Source organism: Gopherus flavomarginatus, chromosome 1 (genome assembly GCF_025201925.1).
Source record: "Gopherus flavomarginatus isolate rGopFla2 chromosome 1, rGopFla2.mat.asm, whole genome shotgun sequence".
Classification (NCBI taxonomy): Eukaryota; Metazoa; Chordata; order Testudines; family Testudinidae; genus Gopherus; species Gopherus flavomarginatus.
In genome coordinates, this window is record NC_066617.1 from 44,203,028 (window position 1) to 44,222,348 (window position 19,321).

General features: G+C 43.4%; 1 protein-coding gene across 9 annotated transcripts in view; it reads left to right on the forward strand.

The window, feature by feature from the left end:
- POT1 (protection of telomeres 1) overlaps nucleotides 1–19,321 on the forward strand; it is a 170,360-nt gene that overhangs the window by 85,854 nt on the left and 65,185 nt on the right. For all 9 annotated transcript variants that reach the window (XM_050936142.1, XM_050936141.1, XM_050936149.1 and 6 more), the window contains one exon: nucleotides 17,177–17,307. In XM_050936142.1, coding sequence (XP_050792099.1) covers nucleotides 17,177–17,307 — 131 coding nt within the window. The remainder of the gene's footprint in view (nucleotides 1–17,176; nucleotides 17,308–19,321) is intronic.

A 19,321-nucleotide genomic window follows, 5' to 3' on the forward strand; every position in this document is an offset into this window, starting at 1 on the left:
AAGCTCTTCGTCCTACGGAGACTCCCGTCACCACTCTTTTAGACTATATCTGGTCCCTTAAGACCCAGGGTCTGGCACTGTCGTCCCTCCGAGTCCACCTAGCCGCCATCTCTGCGTTTCATCCTGGGGTGGACGGCTGTTTGGTCTTCTCTCACCCTATGGTGGCGAGATTCCTGAAGGGGCTGGAGCGGCTTTATCCACAAATTCGCCCTCCGGCCCCTTCATGGGACCTCAACCTGGTCCTGACTCGGCTCATGGCCCCTCCATTCGAGCCATTAGCTACTTGCTCCCTGCTCTACCTCTCGTGGAAGACCGCCTTCCTTGTGGCCATTACCTCAGCAAGACGAGTGTCAGAGCTGAGGGCCCTCATGGTGGACCCACCATATACCGTCTTCCATAAAGACAAGGTACAGCTGAGACCTCACCCTGCCTTTCTTCCCAAGGTGGTCTCAGCTTTCCATGTGAACCAAGAGATTTTCCTCCCAGTTTTCTTTCCCAAGCCCCATTCGTCCCGCAGGGAGAAGCAGCTCCACTCGCTAGATGTCCCCCGAGCACTAGCATTTTATGTGGACAGGACCAAACCCTTCCGCAAGTCCCCTCAGTTATTTGTGGCAGTAGCGGACCGGGTCAAGGGGCTGCCGATTTCCTCCCAAAGATTATCTTCATGGGTTATCTCCTGCATCAGGACCTGCTACGACCTGGCCCAAGTTCCGACGGGCCGTGTGACTGCTCACTCCACCAGAGCACAGGCATCATCGCTGGCTTTCCTCGCCCGCGTCCCGATCCAAGAGATCTGTAGGGCGGCGACCTGGTCATCAGTCCATACATTCGCTTCCCATTACGCCCTGGTCCAGCAGTCAAGAGATGATGCGGCCTTTGGTTCTGCAGTGCTCCAGGCCGCGACTTCTCACTCCGACCCCACCGCCTAGGTAAGGCTTGGGAATCACCTACCTGGAATGGATATGAGCAATCACTCGAAGAAGAAAAGATGGTTACTCACCTTTGTAACTGTTGTTCTTCGAGCTGTGTTGCTCATATCCATTCCACACCTGCCCTCCTTCCCCACTGTCGGAGTAGCCGGCAAGAAGGAACTGAGGAGCGGGCGGGCCGGCAGGGGTATATATCTAGTGTCATAGTGGCGCCACTCTAGGGGGCGACCTGCCGGCCCACTGGAGTTGCTAGGGTAAAAAGTTTCCGGCAGACGTGCACGCGCGGCGCGTACACCTACCTGGAATGGATATGAGCAACACATCTCGAAGAACAACAGTTATAAAGGTGAGTAACCGTCTTTTTCTTTACAGTTAACCTCCTCATTGGTGTACAACCGTCCTCGGCTGAAGACAGGACTCGGGGCAGTGCTACCTTCTCTTCCCTGGTTTCTATAGGAAACAGTAACAAAGAACATAGAAATAATTATTAGTTACATCCCAGTTGTTTCCCTTCCTTTAGTGTAGTTACATAGTTAGTTACTTAGTTTGAAGGGAAAAAAAAAATCCCTCGAACTTGTCTCCCGTTGAGAAACTCTCCTCGGCCATCTCTAATTCATAATGCCAGGAGCTTCAGGATTCAAAAGGCGTATTTCCTGTCAGGAATCCATGCCATGGACAGATGGGCACTCATACTGTGTGAAGTGCCTCGGGGACACCCACATCCCTGTGAAGTGCCTCCCTTGCACGAGCCTCAAGTCAAGAGCTTGTCGCGACAGGGATCTGCGGCTCAAAATGCTGATGATGGAAAAATCCTTACAGCCGCTTTCAGAGGTGGGAAAGGTCAAACCCACTCCCACACGCGCCCAAGCCAGATCAGAACCAGTGGGCAGCGTTGCTTCACCCTCCCTGGAGCGGAGGCAAGAAGCAGAACAGTCTCACAGGAGAGACTTTAAGAAGGATAGGAGGTCTCCCGCGAGATCCCCACCCTCTGTACTGACAACACCAAAGGCAGGTGCCTCAGCTTTTCTAATGCCTAAGCCGCAGCTCTGACAGAGCGCAGAGGCAGGGACCCGACCTCCCGTGTCAGGAAGGTCCTTGTGGCTCTGGTCCCCTCGGCACTGCAAACAGCCACAGTGCCCAGGCGGCGGCGCGTGCCTCCTGGGCACCGCAAATGGCTGCGGTGCCGGCGGCGGCACGCCCCTCCTGGGCACCGCAAACGGCCGCGGTGCCTGCAGCACACCTCTCCTCGTCACCAAAAACAGCCATGATGCCACCAGCGCAATCCTCCCCTGCAGGGAGAAGAACGTTGGCACCGAGGCTATCTTCCACCCAGGCACCAGTAGCAGACCCCCTGCAGGGCACCACCAAGCAGTCTGCAGCACTACTGTCACTTGCACTTTCTCCTGCTAATGAGCTAGAGCAGAGAGCAGGTTCAGCTCAGTCCAGGGAGCAGGAGCAACAGTTTCTCACTCAATGTGACCTTTCAGTGCCACTTGAGCCTCACTCTCCGCTCCTACATACACAGAGATAATATTTTGAACCGTCACTGTCTCCACCTGAACTGGCTTTCACTGATGGTGAACTTGATTTACAGCAACAAGTGGAGTTCTCCCCTCCTGCTTCTCCTCCACAGGCACCTCTGCCACGTCAGGTCACGGCTCAAGCCCACCAGCCCCAGCTTCCCTACTTCGCCCCCCCCATGGGTGACACCTGGGTTCTCCTACCCTATGCCTTGGCTTCAGCGATACCCTTGGCAACATCCTCCTACTAGTCATCCTCCTTCTGTGCATCAATCTCCTGCTCTGTCCACTTCTAATGTGCCTGAACCCCCTCCTGAGTATGCAAGTTAAGGATATGGCGTAACTCTCCATTAGCCCTGGAAGGAGCCCTCCTCCCTCCGCCTCCACGGGCCATGGACGACTGTAAACAATTTCAAGAACTTTTCAGGAGGGTGGCACTCAGTCAAGATATCCACTTTCAAGAGGGCCAGGAGATGCAACACAGACTCCTCAGAATCCTTCAACCGTCTGCGTCCTCAAAAATCACCCTCCTTATAAACAAAGCACTCCTGGAGCTGGCTGACGCTCTCTGGCAAACCCCAGCGTCTTTAGTACCAACTTGCAAAAAGGCCGAACGTAGATACTATGTCCCTGCTAAGGACGCTGACTTCCTATTTTTTCATCCACCACCGAACTCCCTTGTCATGGATGCAGTTGCACAGACTACGAAACTGTCACAATATCGACCCACCCCGCAAGACAAGGACCTTAAATGCCTTGACGTCTTGGGCCGCAAGGTTTATATGTCCTCCACACTACAATTCAGAATTGCAAACTGTTCTGCTCCCCTCGCCAGTTACGACTTTGATAATTACACTAAACTTTTGAATTTGCCTCCTACATTCCAGACGATATGAGAGCAGACTTCAAATCAATCCTGACTGAGGGCCAACTGATTTCCAGAACAGCCCTACAGGCATTTCTAGACACGGCAGACACAGCAGCCTGTACAACTGCAACTGCTGTGGTTATGCGCAGATCCTCATGGCTCTCTGCATCTGGCATCCCCAAAGAACTGCAGACCAAAGTGGAGGATCTCCCTTTTGATAAGGACAAACTTTCTCCTACCCTCCTACCTTTCCCTGTCCCTCTTCAGGGACCCTTCTCATGACCACTTACTTCGCGCAGAAGTGGTGCATCTTCTACAACTAGGTGCAGTGGAACCTGTGCCGACGCAAAATCAAGGGACAGGTTTCTACTCCCATTACTTTATAACTCAGAAAAAGACTGGAGGATGGAGGCCTATACTAGATCTACGCCGACTGAACAAATTCACGAGGATACAAAGATTCAAGATGGTCACACTGGGCACAATAATACCTGCACTGGATCAAGGAGACTGGTTCAAAGCCCTTGACCTACAGCATGTTTACTTTCATATATCAATTCATCCAGCTCACAGACGCTTCCTACGATTCACAATCGATTATGACCATTTTCAATACAGAGTTCTTCCTTTCGGACCCGCCACAGCACTGAGAGTTTTTTTTTCCAAGACTCTAGCCGTGGTCGTGGCTCACCTCTGCAAACACGGGGCCACGCTGTTCCCGTATCTGGACGATTGCCTTATCAAGGGCAACTCCTATGGTGAGACACTTCAAGCTACCCGTTTCGCCATCTCCCTCTTTCACAGGCTAGGCGTCCAAATAAACATCCAAAAATCCACTCTAACACCTAAACAATAGATCGAGTTCATCGGAGCTCATCTCGACTTAATCCAGAGCAGGGCCTCGCTCCCATATCACAGATTCCTCACTATCATGCAGCTCAAACGCACGCTCTCTATTCGTCCCAGGACACAGGCAAGACTATGCCTACAGCTTCTTGGTCACATGGCAGCCACCGCCTTCGTGGTTCACCACGCCAGGCTACACATGAGATCTCTCCAGGGCTGGCTCAATTTCAATTTCAAACCCAACAGACACACCTTAGGGATGTTGCTAACTCCTCCTCCCAATGTTGTAGCTTCCCAGCATTGGTAAACAAGTCCAGAAAACCTCTGCACAGGGGTTTCTTTCCAGCAATGTTCCCCAACACTCATGCTCACCACGGACGCTTCCCTAATCGGTTGGGGAGCACACCTAGGGCGGCACAGGGCACAAGGCCGGTGGTCCGCATCAGAGACGCACCTACACATAAATCTCTTAGAGCTCAGAGCAGTGAGGCGAGATGCCTTCACTTTCTTCCCCTCAGAAAGAACAAATCTCTTTGGGCCTTAAAAGACAACATAGCATGCATGTACTACATAAACAGACAAGAGGGAGCCCGATCACATTCCCTTTGCATGGAAGCCATTCAATTATGGAATTGGTGCATACGACATCGAATACAAATCATCACTTCCTATCTACCAGGCTGCCACAACACTACTGCCGAGGCACTCAGCAGGCACTTCCTGACACAACACGAATGGGAACTGCACCCCGCAGTATTCCAACAGCTCTTCTCCCTCTGGGGCTGCTCGTCAATAGATCTCTTTGCCACGACCTAGAATCAAAAATGTTCCGTTTTGCTCCAGAGCGGGACTGCATCCCTAGAAGATGCATTCCTCATCCCATGGAACAACTCCCTCCTGTACGCCTTCCACCAATCCCTCTGTTACACAGGGTTCTTCGGAAGATTGCGGATGGCAAGGCCTGGGTCATCCTTATTGCCCCGGCTTGGCCAAGACAGATGTGGTATCCCTACCTACTCTGCATATCCTCCCGTCACCCACAGGCTCTCCCCAACAGGCCAGACCACGTTTCCTAGGACAACGGACAAGTTCTTCACCCCAGCTCCAAAAGCTCCACCTCACAGCCTGGTTCCTTCATGGTTCCAAACCCATGAACTAGCCTGTTCTGAGCAAGTCCAATATTTCCTCCTGCACAGTAGGAAAGACTCCACTCGTAAAACCTACCTGAAGAAGTGGAAGCGTTTCGCCCCCTGGTGTTCATGTAATCACTTAGCACTCAATAACATGACCCTCCCTAACATTCTAGACTGCCTCCTGAAACTAAAACAGGAAGGACTTTCGCTCAGCTCCATCAAAGTGCACCTGGCGGCACTTACGACCTTCCATGACCTATTAAACAGTTATTCATTCTTTACCCACTCCACCATAAAACGATTTCTCACGGGCCTGCAAAATCTCCACCCTGAAATTTACCCAACAGCGGCTGCATGGAATCTTAACCTTCTTCTTCATGCTCTCATGAAACCTCCATTTGAGGCCTTGGCTACCTCCTCTCATCTTCATATGTCCATGAAGGTGGCTTTCTTAGTTGCCATAACATCAACAGAGAGAGTTGGTGAAATGAGCACCCTGATGGCCCACCCTCCTTACACAATCTTTTCCAAAGACAAAGTCACTTTGAGACCACATCCTAAATTTCTTCCTAAAGTGGTATCGACCTTCCACCTCAACCAACCTATATACTTACCTACTTTCTATCCTAAACCTCACAAGACTCCACAAGAGGCAACCCTGCATATTCTCAATGTCAAGCAAGCAATCGCCTTTTATTTAGACAGGACCAAACCATTTCGTAAGTCCCCACGACTCTTTGTTTCCATTACCGAAAGGTACGGCTATCTCTAAACAACGTCTATCCAAGTGGATCTCTGACTGCATCAGATCCTGTTACCATGCACAAAATCTTCAACCGTCTGAAGGCATTAGAACTCATTCCACTTGAGCCATGTCGACATCCGTTGCCTTCCTGCACAGTGTTCCCGTTCCTGACATCTGTAATGCGGCTATGGGGTCATCTGAACACAAGTTTGCAAAACGCTATGCTCTCACACAAGACACCATAGTAGACCATATAGTACTGTCTACAGTACTCACTGCTGCATCTCCAAAGTCCCACCAACAATAGTGGGTACTGCTACACATTCACCTAGAGTGGAGCACCCACAGGGACAGCACTCGAAGAAGAAGAGAGAGTTACTCACCTTGCAGTAACTGAGGTTCTTCGAGATGTGTGTCTCTGTGGGTGCTCCATTCTCCGCCCTCCTCCCCTCTGCTTTGGAGTACTAGTATGATGCTCCACGGTAGAGAAGGAACTGAGGAGGGTATGGGGCGCACGCACTCAAGAAGATTCCAACTAGATGGGAGATACCATCTAGGTGCATGCGCCCCAACCAGGCACTGCTACTGAAAATCTCCTATCGACAGCTCCGGGACGCACCGTCACCTAGAGTGGAGCACCCACAGGGACACACATCTCGAAGAACCTCAGTTACTGCAAGGTGAGTAACTTTCTCTTTTGAATTTGTCTCTAAACTGCTAAGTTGTTCAACCTGCTTGTAGGTTTTTGTTTTGATATAGAGTGAGCCCCAAGCCAATTCTAGGATGTTGGCCTAGAACATTGATTGTGAAGTTCATGAAATCATCTTACCACTAAGGAGCTTATATTGCAGAAATCCAGATGGGTTGGGAGTGGAGAAGGAGCTGTTATGGCAAGAACCAGAAATTAAAATACTACTCTTTCAAGATTATGCTCGTGATGTGGGTGCAAGGAGGGCAGCTGTTAACCAAGCAAAACAATTGCCCAGGAAGATGGACTTGAAGTATCTTGTTAAACACTCCATACTAAGAATGGTGACAAAATAGTATCATTCAGTTCCCCTCAGGAAGCCGAAAAATACCTCTCAAATCTGCCACCTCCTCCCTTGTAAAAGGAGATGTCTTTGGAGTGAGCTGACCATATGGAATTGGTTTTGCTCTCCGAGATCTGATATGGCTCATCTAAAGTGGATAGGCATTAGCTGATATCGATATTGACATTAGTTCCTTTTCTTTTTTTTTCTCTCATATTGCGGTTAAAGGGTTATCAATTTACTTCCTATTGGGAAAGGAGCTTCAATATGTAAAATCAATCATCTGATTAGTAATTATATTTTTAAAATCACTGCTTCATTAGATGGTGCGTCCTCACAATTCTGTTGGTAATAGGTGATTACTGTAGTTGTGGTGTTTGGGGTCCCAGGGGCTGAGAGGGTGTCCAAGTTTCAATGGATCCAGCGATGCCTCCTGAATGTCAAGTGGTTTTTGGATTGTTTAAACAGATTCTTCTTTTTGATTGTATGCTGCTACTGAGTATTTCTCGCTCCAGTATCTTTTCTGTTTTTTGTTTTTTCATGTATTTAATTCCTCTTTCTGCCCTTCTCCTTTTTCCCTTCCATGCTGAGAATTCCTTTCCCACTTCTGTAGAATATATACCAGGATGTGACACCCTATATCTGGATGATAACTTTTGCTGCTTAGATATGCAAGAACTGTATGCTGCTCAGGAAAATTTGCAATTTCTCACTTGTTCACTAAGCGTATGTTCTCCATTATGTATTAATAATGATGGCTCTGATAATTAAATGTCTCCTGGAATATAAAGGGCTTTAATAACCCTATTAAAAGAAAAAAAATATACCCGGTGCTTAAAAAATAAAGAATGTTGACATTCCTATTCACCTGACAGAACTTGAAGCTTCTAACAGAACTTGAAGCTTCTAAACTGAATAAAGATTGGGTAGGCCTCTCAATTTCTAGTTCCTTTAATTCTAAAGCGAAAGGTGTTGCTATACTAATGCATAAAAAACTGAATGTTAATATTTTGAGCGCAAAGTTTGACAGTGATGGCAGATTTACTGTCCTCAAGGCTGAAACTGGCAATTGATAATCAACTTTGCAGGCCAGATCAGTGTGATACCAATTTTTTTCATAATTGAGTATAAATGACATGGGCCATCAGCTTGTTATAGCTGGAGTTGTTATATGCTCACATCCTTTTGAACCATCTCCTCCCTCTTGCCAAAGACATCCTTCTGAAATCCTAATGTGTTTTCAGAACATCGCAGGGCACCAGCGATGGAGCTGTTGTGCAACAAAAATCACAAGAGAATTGTAGAGAACAGTACCAGCCATTGTTTATGGCTTTTTATTGACCTATCTAAGGCCTTTGATTCCATCAATAGTGAAGCGTTATGGAAGGTGCTGTTTAGGTTCACATGTTCATTTGAGTTCACAGGCTGCTTCATGATGGGTTGACCGCCACCATCCTCTGTAATGAATTGGAGACAGACCCATTCATCATCCATGCTGGTGTTAAGCAGGACTGTGCTATTGCCCAAAACCTTTTTTCCATCTGTCTTGCTGTGATCTTGATTCTTATTCGTGATCTCCTTTCTTCTGGAACTGGGATTGAGTATCACATGTATGGCCAGCTCTTAAACCTGCAGCATCTTCATTCTAAAATTGTCACCAGGACTGTTATTACCTACCTTCAGTATGCTGACTGTGCTATCCTTGCGCACACCGAGTCTGACTTGCAGTTCACCCTAGATCTTGTTGTGGGTGCCAATCATAACCTGGAACTTTCCCTCAATATTGTGAAGACTAAGGTTTTCCGCCAGCTTGTCCCAGCACAAGCTGCCCCCATTCTCTCACAAATTGTCATCAGTGGTGAACTCCTGGAAAATGTTGAGATTTCCCTTACCTTGAGAGCCACCTGTCCCAGATAGCCAATCTTGATGTGGAGATCAAATATAGGATCCGTTGTGCCAGCACATCCTTTGGAAAGTTGCTTCATCATGTCTTTAGTGACAGAAATCTGCAGATGGAAACGAAGATCCTGGTCTGTAATACACTAGTCAATCCCATTCTTTTTTATGAAGACGTGACATGGATGACATACCAAAGCCATGTTAAGCGTCTGGAGTGGTACCAACAGTGTTGTCATATCAGATGGTAAAATTACCACACCAATGCCAGCGTCCTCTCTGCAGCTAACACTACCAGTGTTGAGGTGAAGATTATAAAACATCAACTTCACTGGACTGGTCATTATGTAGCGATGGCTGATGCTCGTCTTCTGAAGCAAGTCCTCTTTTCTCAACTTAGTCATGGTAAGAGGACCCATGGGAGACAGAGGAAAAGCTACAAGGACACCCTGAAGTATATCTTAAGAATTGGCATTGACCCCATGAATTGGGAAGAGCTGGCTGGCAATAGACTTCAGTGGCACTGCATCACACATCAAGCCTCAACCCATTCTGAAGAGAATCACCTTGTTCAAGAAGCTGAGAAATGGCAGAGGAGGAAGAAGAGTGTACAGCCTCTCAGTCAGCAGTTGTGCACTCTCCAAGCCAATACCTGACACATGTGGAAAAACCTATAGAGCACGGATTGGACTCATCAGCCATCTTAAGTCTCATCAATGACTTTTCCCCCAGCAGACATCATCCTCGTATCGAGGGATAGCCAACGATGATAGCTGGAGACTTTAACAAAACTCTAGACCCAGTCCTTGATAAATCGTCCCCATCTCTGCATAAAAGCGCTAATACTTATCAGCTACTTCATATGTATGTGGCTTATTTAGACTTACAAGATGGGTGGAGATAAGGGGAATCTTACAGTCAGAGACTGTCGATTTTGTTTTCTTTCTGCAACTCTTTCAACATATTTAAGATTTGACTATTTCTTAGTGTCACAAGACTAAATAAATTCTATCACAGATTGTGGCATTGGTACTATTGCTATATCTCACCATGCTAGGTGAGCTGTTTAGGCCCCTATGATATACACCCCCAACTAAAATGCAGAGATTAAATACCTTTCTTTTGTTTGATGCATCATTTGTTAACTCTTCTTATTTTATTATATTTTTTAAATGATTCCGCTCTCTGCTTCATCACTGCCATGTTTTGGGATTCCTTTAAAGCCTTCATCAGAGGCCATATCTCATATGTCACCTTTAAAAAGAAATGGAGAGAACATAGAATCGATACCCTTATGAAGGAAATCAAAACCTTGAGTGTAGACTGTGCTTCTGTCTCTTCCCTCAAAGAAACTAAGAAAACCTCGTCAATCTAAGATATGAAATCAAACAAATTTCTCTCCCAAAACATTGTTTCCTTTATTCTGTTTCAAACAAAACTATTGAGAATTTGGTGAGAGAAATGACAAGACTTAAGCTAAAGGCTAATAGAAATAAATAGCTGCTATTTGTTATAATATCTACAAATTATATACAACACAATCAGATATTATTAATAAATAATTTCAGTAGTTTTTTAATACTGTGTTTAACTGAAGAGGAAATCAGTAAAGATGCTCAAGATAACTTTTTAATGGACTGTCTCTGCATCATCCATATAGAGCATAATTTTGGTGCTCCGTTTGGCCTCCCCTGATACCATGAATATGTTGATTTGCTTGGATGGCAGTATCTAAAGATTTTAAAGCTAAGTCAAAGAGAAGAGGGGGGAAAAGGGCAGGCCTGCCTTATTCCTCCCTGTAATGCAAATAGGGCAAACATAATATTGTTGGTAACTACCTTAGAAGTCAGATTAGAGTATCTAAACTTAAACTTAATCTAAGCAACGAATTGGCTACCAAATCCAAATTTTGCTGATACTTCAAAAAGATTGTTCCATGCTATGTGGTCAAAGGCTTTTTTGACATCTAGAAAAACTGCAGCGAAGGGTTCTTCAGAATCTTTTGAAGCGGCAATAATATCAGAGCAAATTATTAGACTAGATGCATTGGAAGCTCCAGAACCTCCATAACATTTTTATTATTTTGGAGGAAACTTCCTGGATTTACTCAGCCAGTGGTATCCTTTAACCATTTTCTGGTGCAAAAAACTCTGCCAAAGATAGATAATTTGAGAGTTGCTTGGAATAGAGACTTGGATACGCAACTATCTCTGTAATGTAATACAATTGTATCTAATGCTAAAAAAGCAACTGAAGTCTTGAGACTATTGCTTATTCACCAAAAGACATTTTTTGAATATACTGGGCCCCACATAATCTAATTGTAATGGGCCTCATAACTGCTGACCGCTGTTGGAAGTGAAACTCCATTGGTGCTGCATTGCCTCATATATTTTTGGGAGTGCCCTCTATCAAGAATTTCTGATCTGACTAATTTGAGATTTGGATGCTAAATTGGAGCCCTGCCCCTTACATTTTTTTCTTGGATATATTCCTGATACCTGGAGGTTTCCTGATAATAAGGTGGTCAGTTCCCACCAAACATTGATGCCTGGCTCAGTGATATGGCTGACCTGGCAGCTAACAAATGACTGGCATTCGGCAGCAGGGGAATACCTGAAAAATTCAAAGCAATCTGGATTGATTTTTTTTTTTTAGAGGTTGATGATTAATGTAGACCCTGAACATATATATCACATTTCCCTTCCCTTTATCCTAACCCTCTTTTCTTACTTTATGTATTATGATGACTCTTGTATTTTGGTATATATGTTTTATTTGGAAGAGAAAGTGTGTGTGTGTGTGTGTGTGTGTGTGTGTGTGTGTGTATTAGGACTGTTGATTAATCACGATTAACTCAAAAATTAATTGCAATTAAAAAAATAATCACACTTAATAGAATATACCAATTTAAATTTATTAAATATTTTGTATGCTTTTCTTCATTTTCAAATATATCAATTTCAATTACAACACAGAATACAAAGTATACAGTGCTCACTTAATATTATATTTTTATTACAAATATTTGCGCTGTAAAATGATAAATGAAATAGTATTTTTCAGTTCACTTCATACAAGTACTGTAGTGCAATCTCTTTATCATGAAAGTGCAACTTACAAATGTAGGTTATTGCTTTTTACATAACTGCACTCAACAAAACAATGTAAAACTTTAGAGCCTAGAAGTTCACTCAGTCCTACTTCTTCTTCAACCAATCACTAAGAGAAACAAGTTTGTTGACATTTGCGGGAGATATTGCTGCCCACTTCTTAATTTCAGTGTCACCTGAAAGTGAGAACAGGCATTCACATGGAACTATTATAGCTGGCGTTGCAAGATATTTACGTGTCAGCTGCACAAAGATTCATATGTCTCTTCATGCCTTGGCCATTGTTCCAGAGGACATAGACTCATAGTCTCTAGGACTGGAAGGGACCTCGAGAGGTCATCGAGTCCAGTCCCCTGCCCTCATGACAGGACCAAATATTGTCTAGACCATCCCTAATAGACATTTATCTAACCTACTCTTAAATATCTCCAGAGATGGAGATTCCACAACTTCCCTAGGCAATCTATTCCAGTGTTTAACTACCCTGACAGTTAGGAACTTTTTCCTAATGTCCAACCTAAATCTCCCTTGCTGCAGTTTAAGCCCATTGCTTCTTGTTCTATCATTGGAGGCTAAGGTGAACAAGTTTTCTCCCTTCCTTCTCCTGATGACACCCTTTTAGATACCTGAAAACTGCTATCATGCCCCCTCTCAGTTTTCTCTTTTCCAAACGAAACAAACCCAATTCCTTCAGCCTTCCTTCACAGGTCATGTTCTCAAGACCTTTAATCATTCTTGTTGCTCTTCTCTGGACCCTCTCCAATTTCTCCACATCTTTCTTGAAATGTGGTGCCCAGAACTGGACACAATACTCCAGCTGAGGCCTAACCAGCGTAGAGTAAAGCGGAAGAATGACTTCTCGTGTCTTGTTTACAACACACCTGTTAATGCATCCCAGAATCACGTTTGCTTTTTTTGCAACAGTATCACACTGTTGACTCATATTAAGCTTGTGGTCCACTATGACCCCTAGATCTCTTTCTGCCATACTCCTTCCTAGACAGTCTCTTCCCATTCTGTATGTGTGAAACTGATTGTTCCTTCCTAAGTGGAGCACTTTGCATTTATCTTTATTGAACTTCATCCTGTTTACCTCAGACCATTTCTCCAATTTGTCCAGATCATTTTGAATTTTGACCCTGTCCTCCAAAGCAGTTGCAATCCCTCCCAGTTTGGTATCGTCCGCAAACTTAATAAGCGTACTTTCTATGCCAACATCTAAATCGTTGATGAAGATATTGAACAGAGCCGGTCCCAAAACAGACCCCTGCGGAACCCCACTTGTTATACCTTTCCAGCAGGATTGGGAGCCATTAACAACTACTCTCTGAGTACGGTTATCCAGCCAGTTATGCACCCACCTTATAGTAGCCCCATCTAAATTGTACTTTCCTAGTTTATCTATAAGAATATCAAGCGAGACCGTATCAAATGCCTTACTAAAGTCTAGGTATATCACATCCACCGCTTCTCCCTTATCCACAAGGCTCGTTATCCTATCAAAGAATGCTATCAGATTAGTTTGACACGATTTGTTCTTTACAAATCCATGCTGGCTATTCCCTATCACCTTACTACCTTCCAAGTGTTTGCAGATGATTTCTTTAATTACCTGCTCCATTATCGTCCCTGGCACAGAAGTTAAACTAACTGGTCTGTAGTTTCCTGGGTTGTTTTTATTTCCCTTTTTATAGGTGGGCACTATATTTGCCCCCTTCCAGTCTTCTGGAATCTCCCCCCTATCCCATGATTTCCCAAAGATAATAGCTAGAGGCTCAGATACCTCCTCTATTAACTCTTTGAGTATTCTAGGATGCATTTCATCAGGCCCTGGTGACTTGCAGGCATCTAACTTTTCTAAGTGATTTTTTACTTGCTCTTTTTTTATTTTATCTTCTAAACCTACCCTCTTCCCATAAGCATTCACTATATTAGACATTCCTTCAGACTTCTCAGTGAAGACCGAAACAAAGAAGTCATTAAGCATCTCTGCCATTTCCAAGTCTCCCCTTATGTTTCCCCCTCCTCACTGAGCAGTGGGCCTACCCTGTCCTTGGTCTTCCTCTTGCTTCTAATGTATTGATAAAAAGTCTTCTTGTTTCCCTTTATTCCCATAGCTAGTTTGAGCTCATGCTTCCATGCTGATGATGCTTGTTAAAAAAAGTGTTTTAAATTGGTGACTGAACTTCTTGGGAGAGAATTGTATGTCTCCTGCTATGTGTTACCCGCATTCTGGCATATATTTCATGTTATAGCAGTCTCGGAGAATGACCCAGCACATGTTCATTTTAAGAACACTTTCACTGTAAATTTGACAAAATGCAAAGAAGATACCAATGTGAATTTTCTAAAGCTAGGTGCAGCACTCGACCAAGATTTAAGCATCTGAAGTGCCTTCCAAAATCTGAGAGGGATGAGGTGTGGAGCATGCTTTCAGAAGTCCTAAAAGAGCAACACTCCAATGCAGAAATTACAGAACCCAAACCACCAAAAAAAAAAAAATCAACCTTCTGCTGATGGCATCTGACTCAGATGATGAAATGAACATGTTGGTCCGCACTCCTTTGGATTGTTATCAAATAGAACCCCTCACAGCATGGATGCATGTCCTCTGGAACGGTGGTTGAAGCATGAAGGGACATATTGTAAACAAGAAGCAGGCAGCATTATCTCCTGCAAATGTAAAGAAACTTGTTTGTCTGAGCGATTGGCCGAACAAGAAGTAGGACTGATTGGATTTCTACATTGATCTATTGTTGAATGCAGGTTTTTTTGTACATAATTCTACATTCGTAAGTTCAACTTTAATGATAAAGAGATTAGGTGAATTTAAAAATACTATATCTTTTGTTTTCTACAGTGCAAATATCTGTAAGCAAAAATAAATATACAGTGAGCATTGTACACCTTGTATTGTGTTGTAATTGAAATGAATATATTTGAAAATGTAGAAAACATCCACACATTTAAATAAATGATATTCTGTTATTGTTCAACAGTGTGATTAATTGCGATTAAATAACCTAAACAACTTTCTGATGGCTTATGCCATGTTTCTTAACTTCTGAGTAGGGGCTCCAAGGGGATTATATAAATCTTAAGTACTGCAGCCATTTCTCATTGAGCTCAGGAGTCTAGGTATGGTTGCCACCAGTACACAAAAGAAAACTGAGTGGGCGGAGTTAACCCTTCCCCTTTAGCATGGTTTCTGAGAAGAGACCATACCAAAGGTGCTGAGATGTAGGCAAAAGGGGAAAGATTTCTGTGTCCAGCCTGTAAATCTGGACTTTTTACTCCTCAAAGTAGCGCTTTACCAATATAACAACATTTTACATTGTATATGAAAGTGAGACTTTGCAAAAGCAAAAACTTGAGTAAAAATTAGATTGGCTTTCTGCATCTCAGGCAATTCAGAACTGCAGATTTGTACCTTTTGCTTTGGTCATAACTATACTACAGACTCTCTGCAGGCATAGCTGTGTCAGTCAGGGATGTGATGAGATGTAATTTGTGACCAACATAGCTGTGCTTACAAAAGCCTTTAGTGTAGATACAGTTATATCAGCAAAACTGTGCTTCTACTGCCATAGCTTGTCTCACGCTATTGCAGGGAAAGGGATGTGTAATAAGTTACACCAGTAAAAGCGTAGTTTTACAGGCATAAGCTGTATCCAGCTAAGACTGCTTTGCCATTACAATATACTGTTACATTTATACAAGTAAAGCACTCCAAGTGGAGACATGACCTTACTTTGCACAATACATGTCAGCACAAATTAACCAAAAAACTCTTGGTGCCTTCAAGTCTGAAGCATAAAATGTTTCAGTACACTTCTCCAGCAAACATTTTCAGCCCCACTGTAAATGGCACACTCACTATAAATGGCAACTAAAGTTTTCAAAGTAACTAATGAAAGGAGGGCTGGGGTGAAAAAAATCACTAATGGGCAAGTAGGCCCACTTTTATGTACTGGTGTGTAGAAATACAATTTTAAAATGTAAAAATTCAATTTCTTCACTCCTAAGAATGCTATTTTTGTACGTTCTGGCCCTGTGCACCTAGGGATAGCAACCTTCACATTCAAAGCCAATGTTCACTTCCCCCTTTCTAGGAGTCAGTACTTCAAAAATTTGAAGCATTGTGTATTGCTAGTTCATGCATTGCATATAATTATATGCTTTTCTTAAGGGTCTTGCTGTACATTATTAAAGCCATTTTCAAAACCAAGTTTTGCATATATAAATGCCTGGCTAAGTCATATATCAACATAGAAGTAGATTGTAAGGCAATTTCTCTACTTATTACCTATTTAAAAATTACTCATGTTCTAGTGGTATTTTCAAAAGCAACCAAGCAAGTTAGGCATCTAACTCCTTAAATCAAGACAACAATTTCACCATTACTTCCTTACAGATTTCTCTCTTGAAGATGTCCAACTGAGCACATACTTTTACATTTCTGTTTAGGGAAGTCTGTAACATACATAATACACTGGTACAGTTCTAGTAAGGCAGAATAAAGGTCATATCATCTTTGGAGTTTGACCTTGTGGCTTGTTGTGGAATTGCATTGCCATTTCCTGGGTTTCTGACACCTGCCTCCCAAAACTATATAAAACAACAACTTGAAAGGCAGTAAACTTTCAAATTACTGATACGTGCCTGCAACCTTCTTTCTTGTGTCTGCATGTGGAGTGGTAATGAATGTTTTAATTTACTCTTAAACCTTCCACAGCTCTTTATCTCTTAAAGTACAGTGGAAACACTATCATTCTCACAGCTCTATGAGATTAATAGCTATTTTACTCATTTTACAGATGAGGAAACCAAGACTTGTGAAGATGTAATATTCCCCAAACCCTATAGTGGGCCCATGCCAGAACAAAGAATAGAACATGAGAGCTTCTGACTCAGAGCTCTTTGCGCAAGCTACCATATTGGTTTTCAGCTGTTCTGACAGTTTACGTAGCATATGATGGGACAAATTTTCTTATTTATGTTAGCATTACTCCCTTGATTTGTGTGTTAATCCAAATATGAATATATGAATACTAAAATGTTAGTCCTATTATACATTATTTTTTATATTTTACAGATTATTGTTCAGTTGTAACAATTGTGGACCAATCAAATGTGAAATTAACATGCACACTTTTTAATGGAAATCTAGATGCCCTTCCAAAAATCTACAAAATTGGAGATATTGTTCGATTTCATAGAATAAAGGTACGTTGTTTTTAATACTTTTGTTTTTTTGAGGGGAGAGGCATCGGCAATGTGAGGATAACTTCATTCATATTGTGAAAGCCCGATGCGGGATAAAGAAGTTCACTAGTTTTATGAACCAAGTCTAAATTGTTGTTATAGTTTTTTAAATCAATAATATAATAATAATTAATAAAAACTACCAATAGGGTTCCCATCTTAAGAAAGTTAGAAGTAATCCTGGGAATTCCAGAACAATAAACTTTATTTGAGCACTAGGTAAACTAAATGAATAAAATCACTAAAGATAGCTATAGAATTCATATATGAACAGAATGTTATGAATAAGCCACCATGGATTGTGTAAATGAAAATCATGCCTCCTCAAACTATTAAAATTATTTGAGCTAGTTACCTTGAACATCACCCCAACTCTGGGGCATGTTAGATCAATCTGGAGGCTGCTCTGAAGTTAACTAGCTAGCCATGGTCCTCTATAAAATGGCAGCAATAGAAACCTGCTAGCTGTTTTTATTTACTGGCACATGTGCACTATAAAAATGTACATATTTTTAAATACTGTTCTCAGTTTGGGTCTACCAAAGATTTAGTGAGTATCATGCACCACCTTGGGGTAAAATTCAGCAGACTGAGACCCACATTACATCAATAGTTTTATCTGTAGCTCTGAGCCAAAAATAAAGACACAAAATGTAGAAACTTGTTGAAAAATGGCTGTTTTGGGGCATTTACATCTCCACAATCTCTGACTTAAATGACCCCATACTGAGTCACTAAGCCAATTCTTCACCCTTCTAAAGCACACCACATTTCAAAGAAATCTTAGTAAGCATGCCAAATTAAGAGGCCTTGGAAGGTCGCCCTTTATACCAAAGTCATGACATAACCTTTTAATTATATTGGTGCTTCTGCACCACTGTAACAATTAAAACAGGTGTTGGCAAGGTCCTGTGAGTCAGAGCTAATAATGTAATGGGAAAAAAGAGTTTAATTGGGATAAGTCTACATACAGAATCACTTGATTTGCTTAATGTTTCAGGAAATGAAAATTGCAAGCATCTTGATAACAGGATTGAAAGATTATGTTTCGCATAATTATATTTCTGTTAATACATCTTGTAGTTTTGTGACTTAAGCTAATGCTTAATGAATTACTACAGATATACTTGTGCCTTCTACTGCACCAGTTACTACAGATATACTTGTGTCTTTTACTATATGGGGGAAACACCGTGGAGGGAAGGAAGTTTAGCTTTCTCCCTAACAGTCAGGGCCGGCTCTGGCTTTTTTGCCACCCTAAGTGAAAAAAAACAAAAACAAACAAACCTGCGGGCTGACTGGAGTGACGAAGTGGGGGACACAAACCTGTGAGCTGGCCGGAGTGGTGAAGGGTGGGGTGAGGGACGCACAAACCTGCAGGTCAGCCGGAGTGGTGAGGAGGGGGGCGACACAAACTGGCGGGCCGGCCGGAGCAGCGGGGGAGGGGGTGGGTGGGGAGTGCACAAATCTGCGGGCCGGCCGGAGCGGCGAGGGTGGGGGGAACCCCTACCGGGCTTGCTACAGACCTGGCACCGCTCCCAGCAGGCACTCCCCTCCTCTGCGCAGCTGCTCCCTACAGGATGGCCGGAGTAGCGAAGGAGGGGGGGAAACCTGTGGGAACGCCGCCCCTTGGAATCTGCCGCCCCAAGCACCAGCTTGCTCAGCTGATGCCTGGAGCCGGCCCTGCTAACTGTGGAAGCACGCGGTCTCAAAACGTGTGATATCAACACCCTACATATTGTATCCCCCTTTTTATCTTATGTTACGCGCACTAAACTATGTTAAAAGAATGTTGAGGTTACAAAGTCCACCACTCAAAAAGTTAGGAAATACCAGTATTGAGAGTGCCCACGTAACCTTAATTTGGCCTTCTTGTGAGTGTATATTATGACACAGTCTTCAATTACACAATCACGTGATATTTCAGGATGCAAACCAGACAAGTGAGAGGCTGTCACCCCTGTCCTGCAACGTA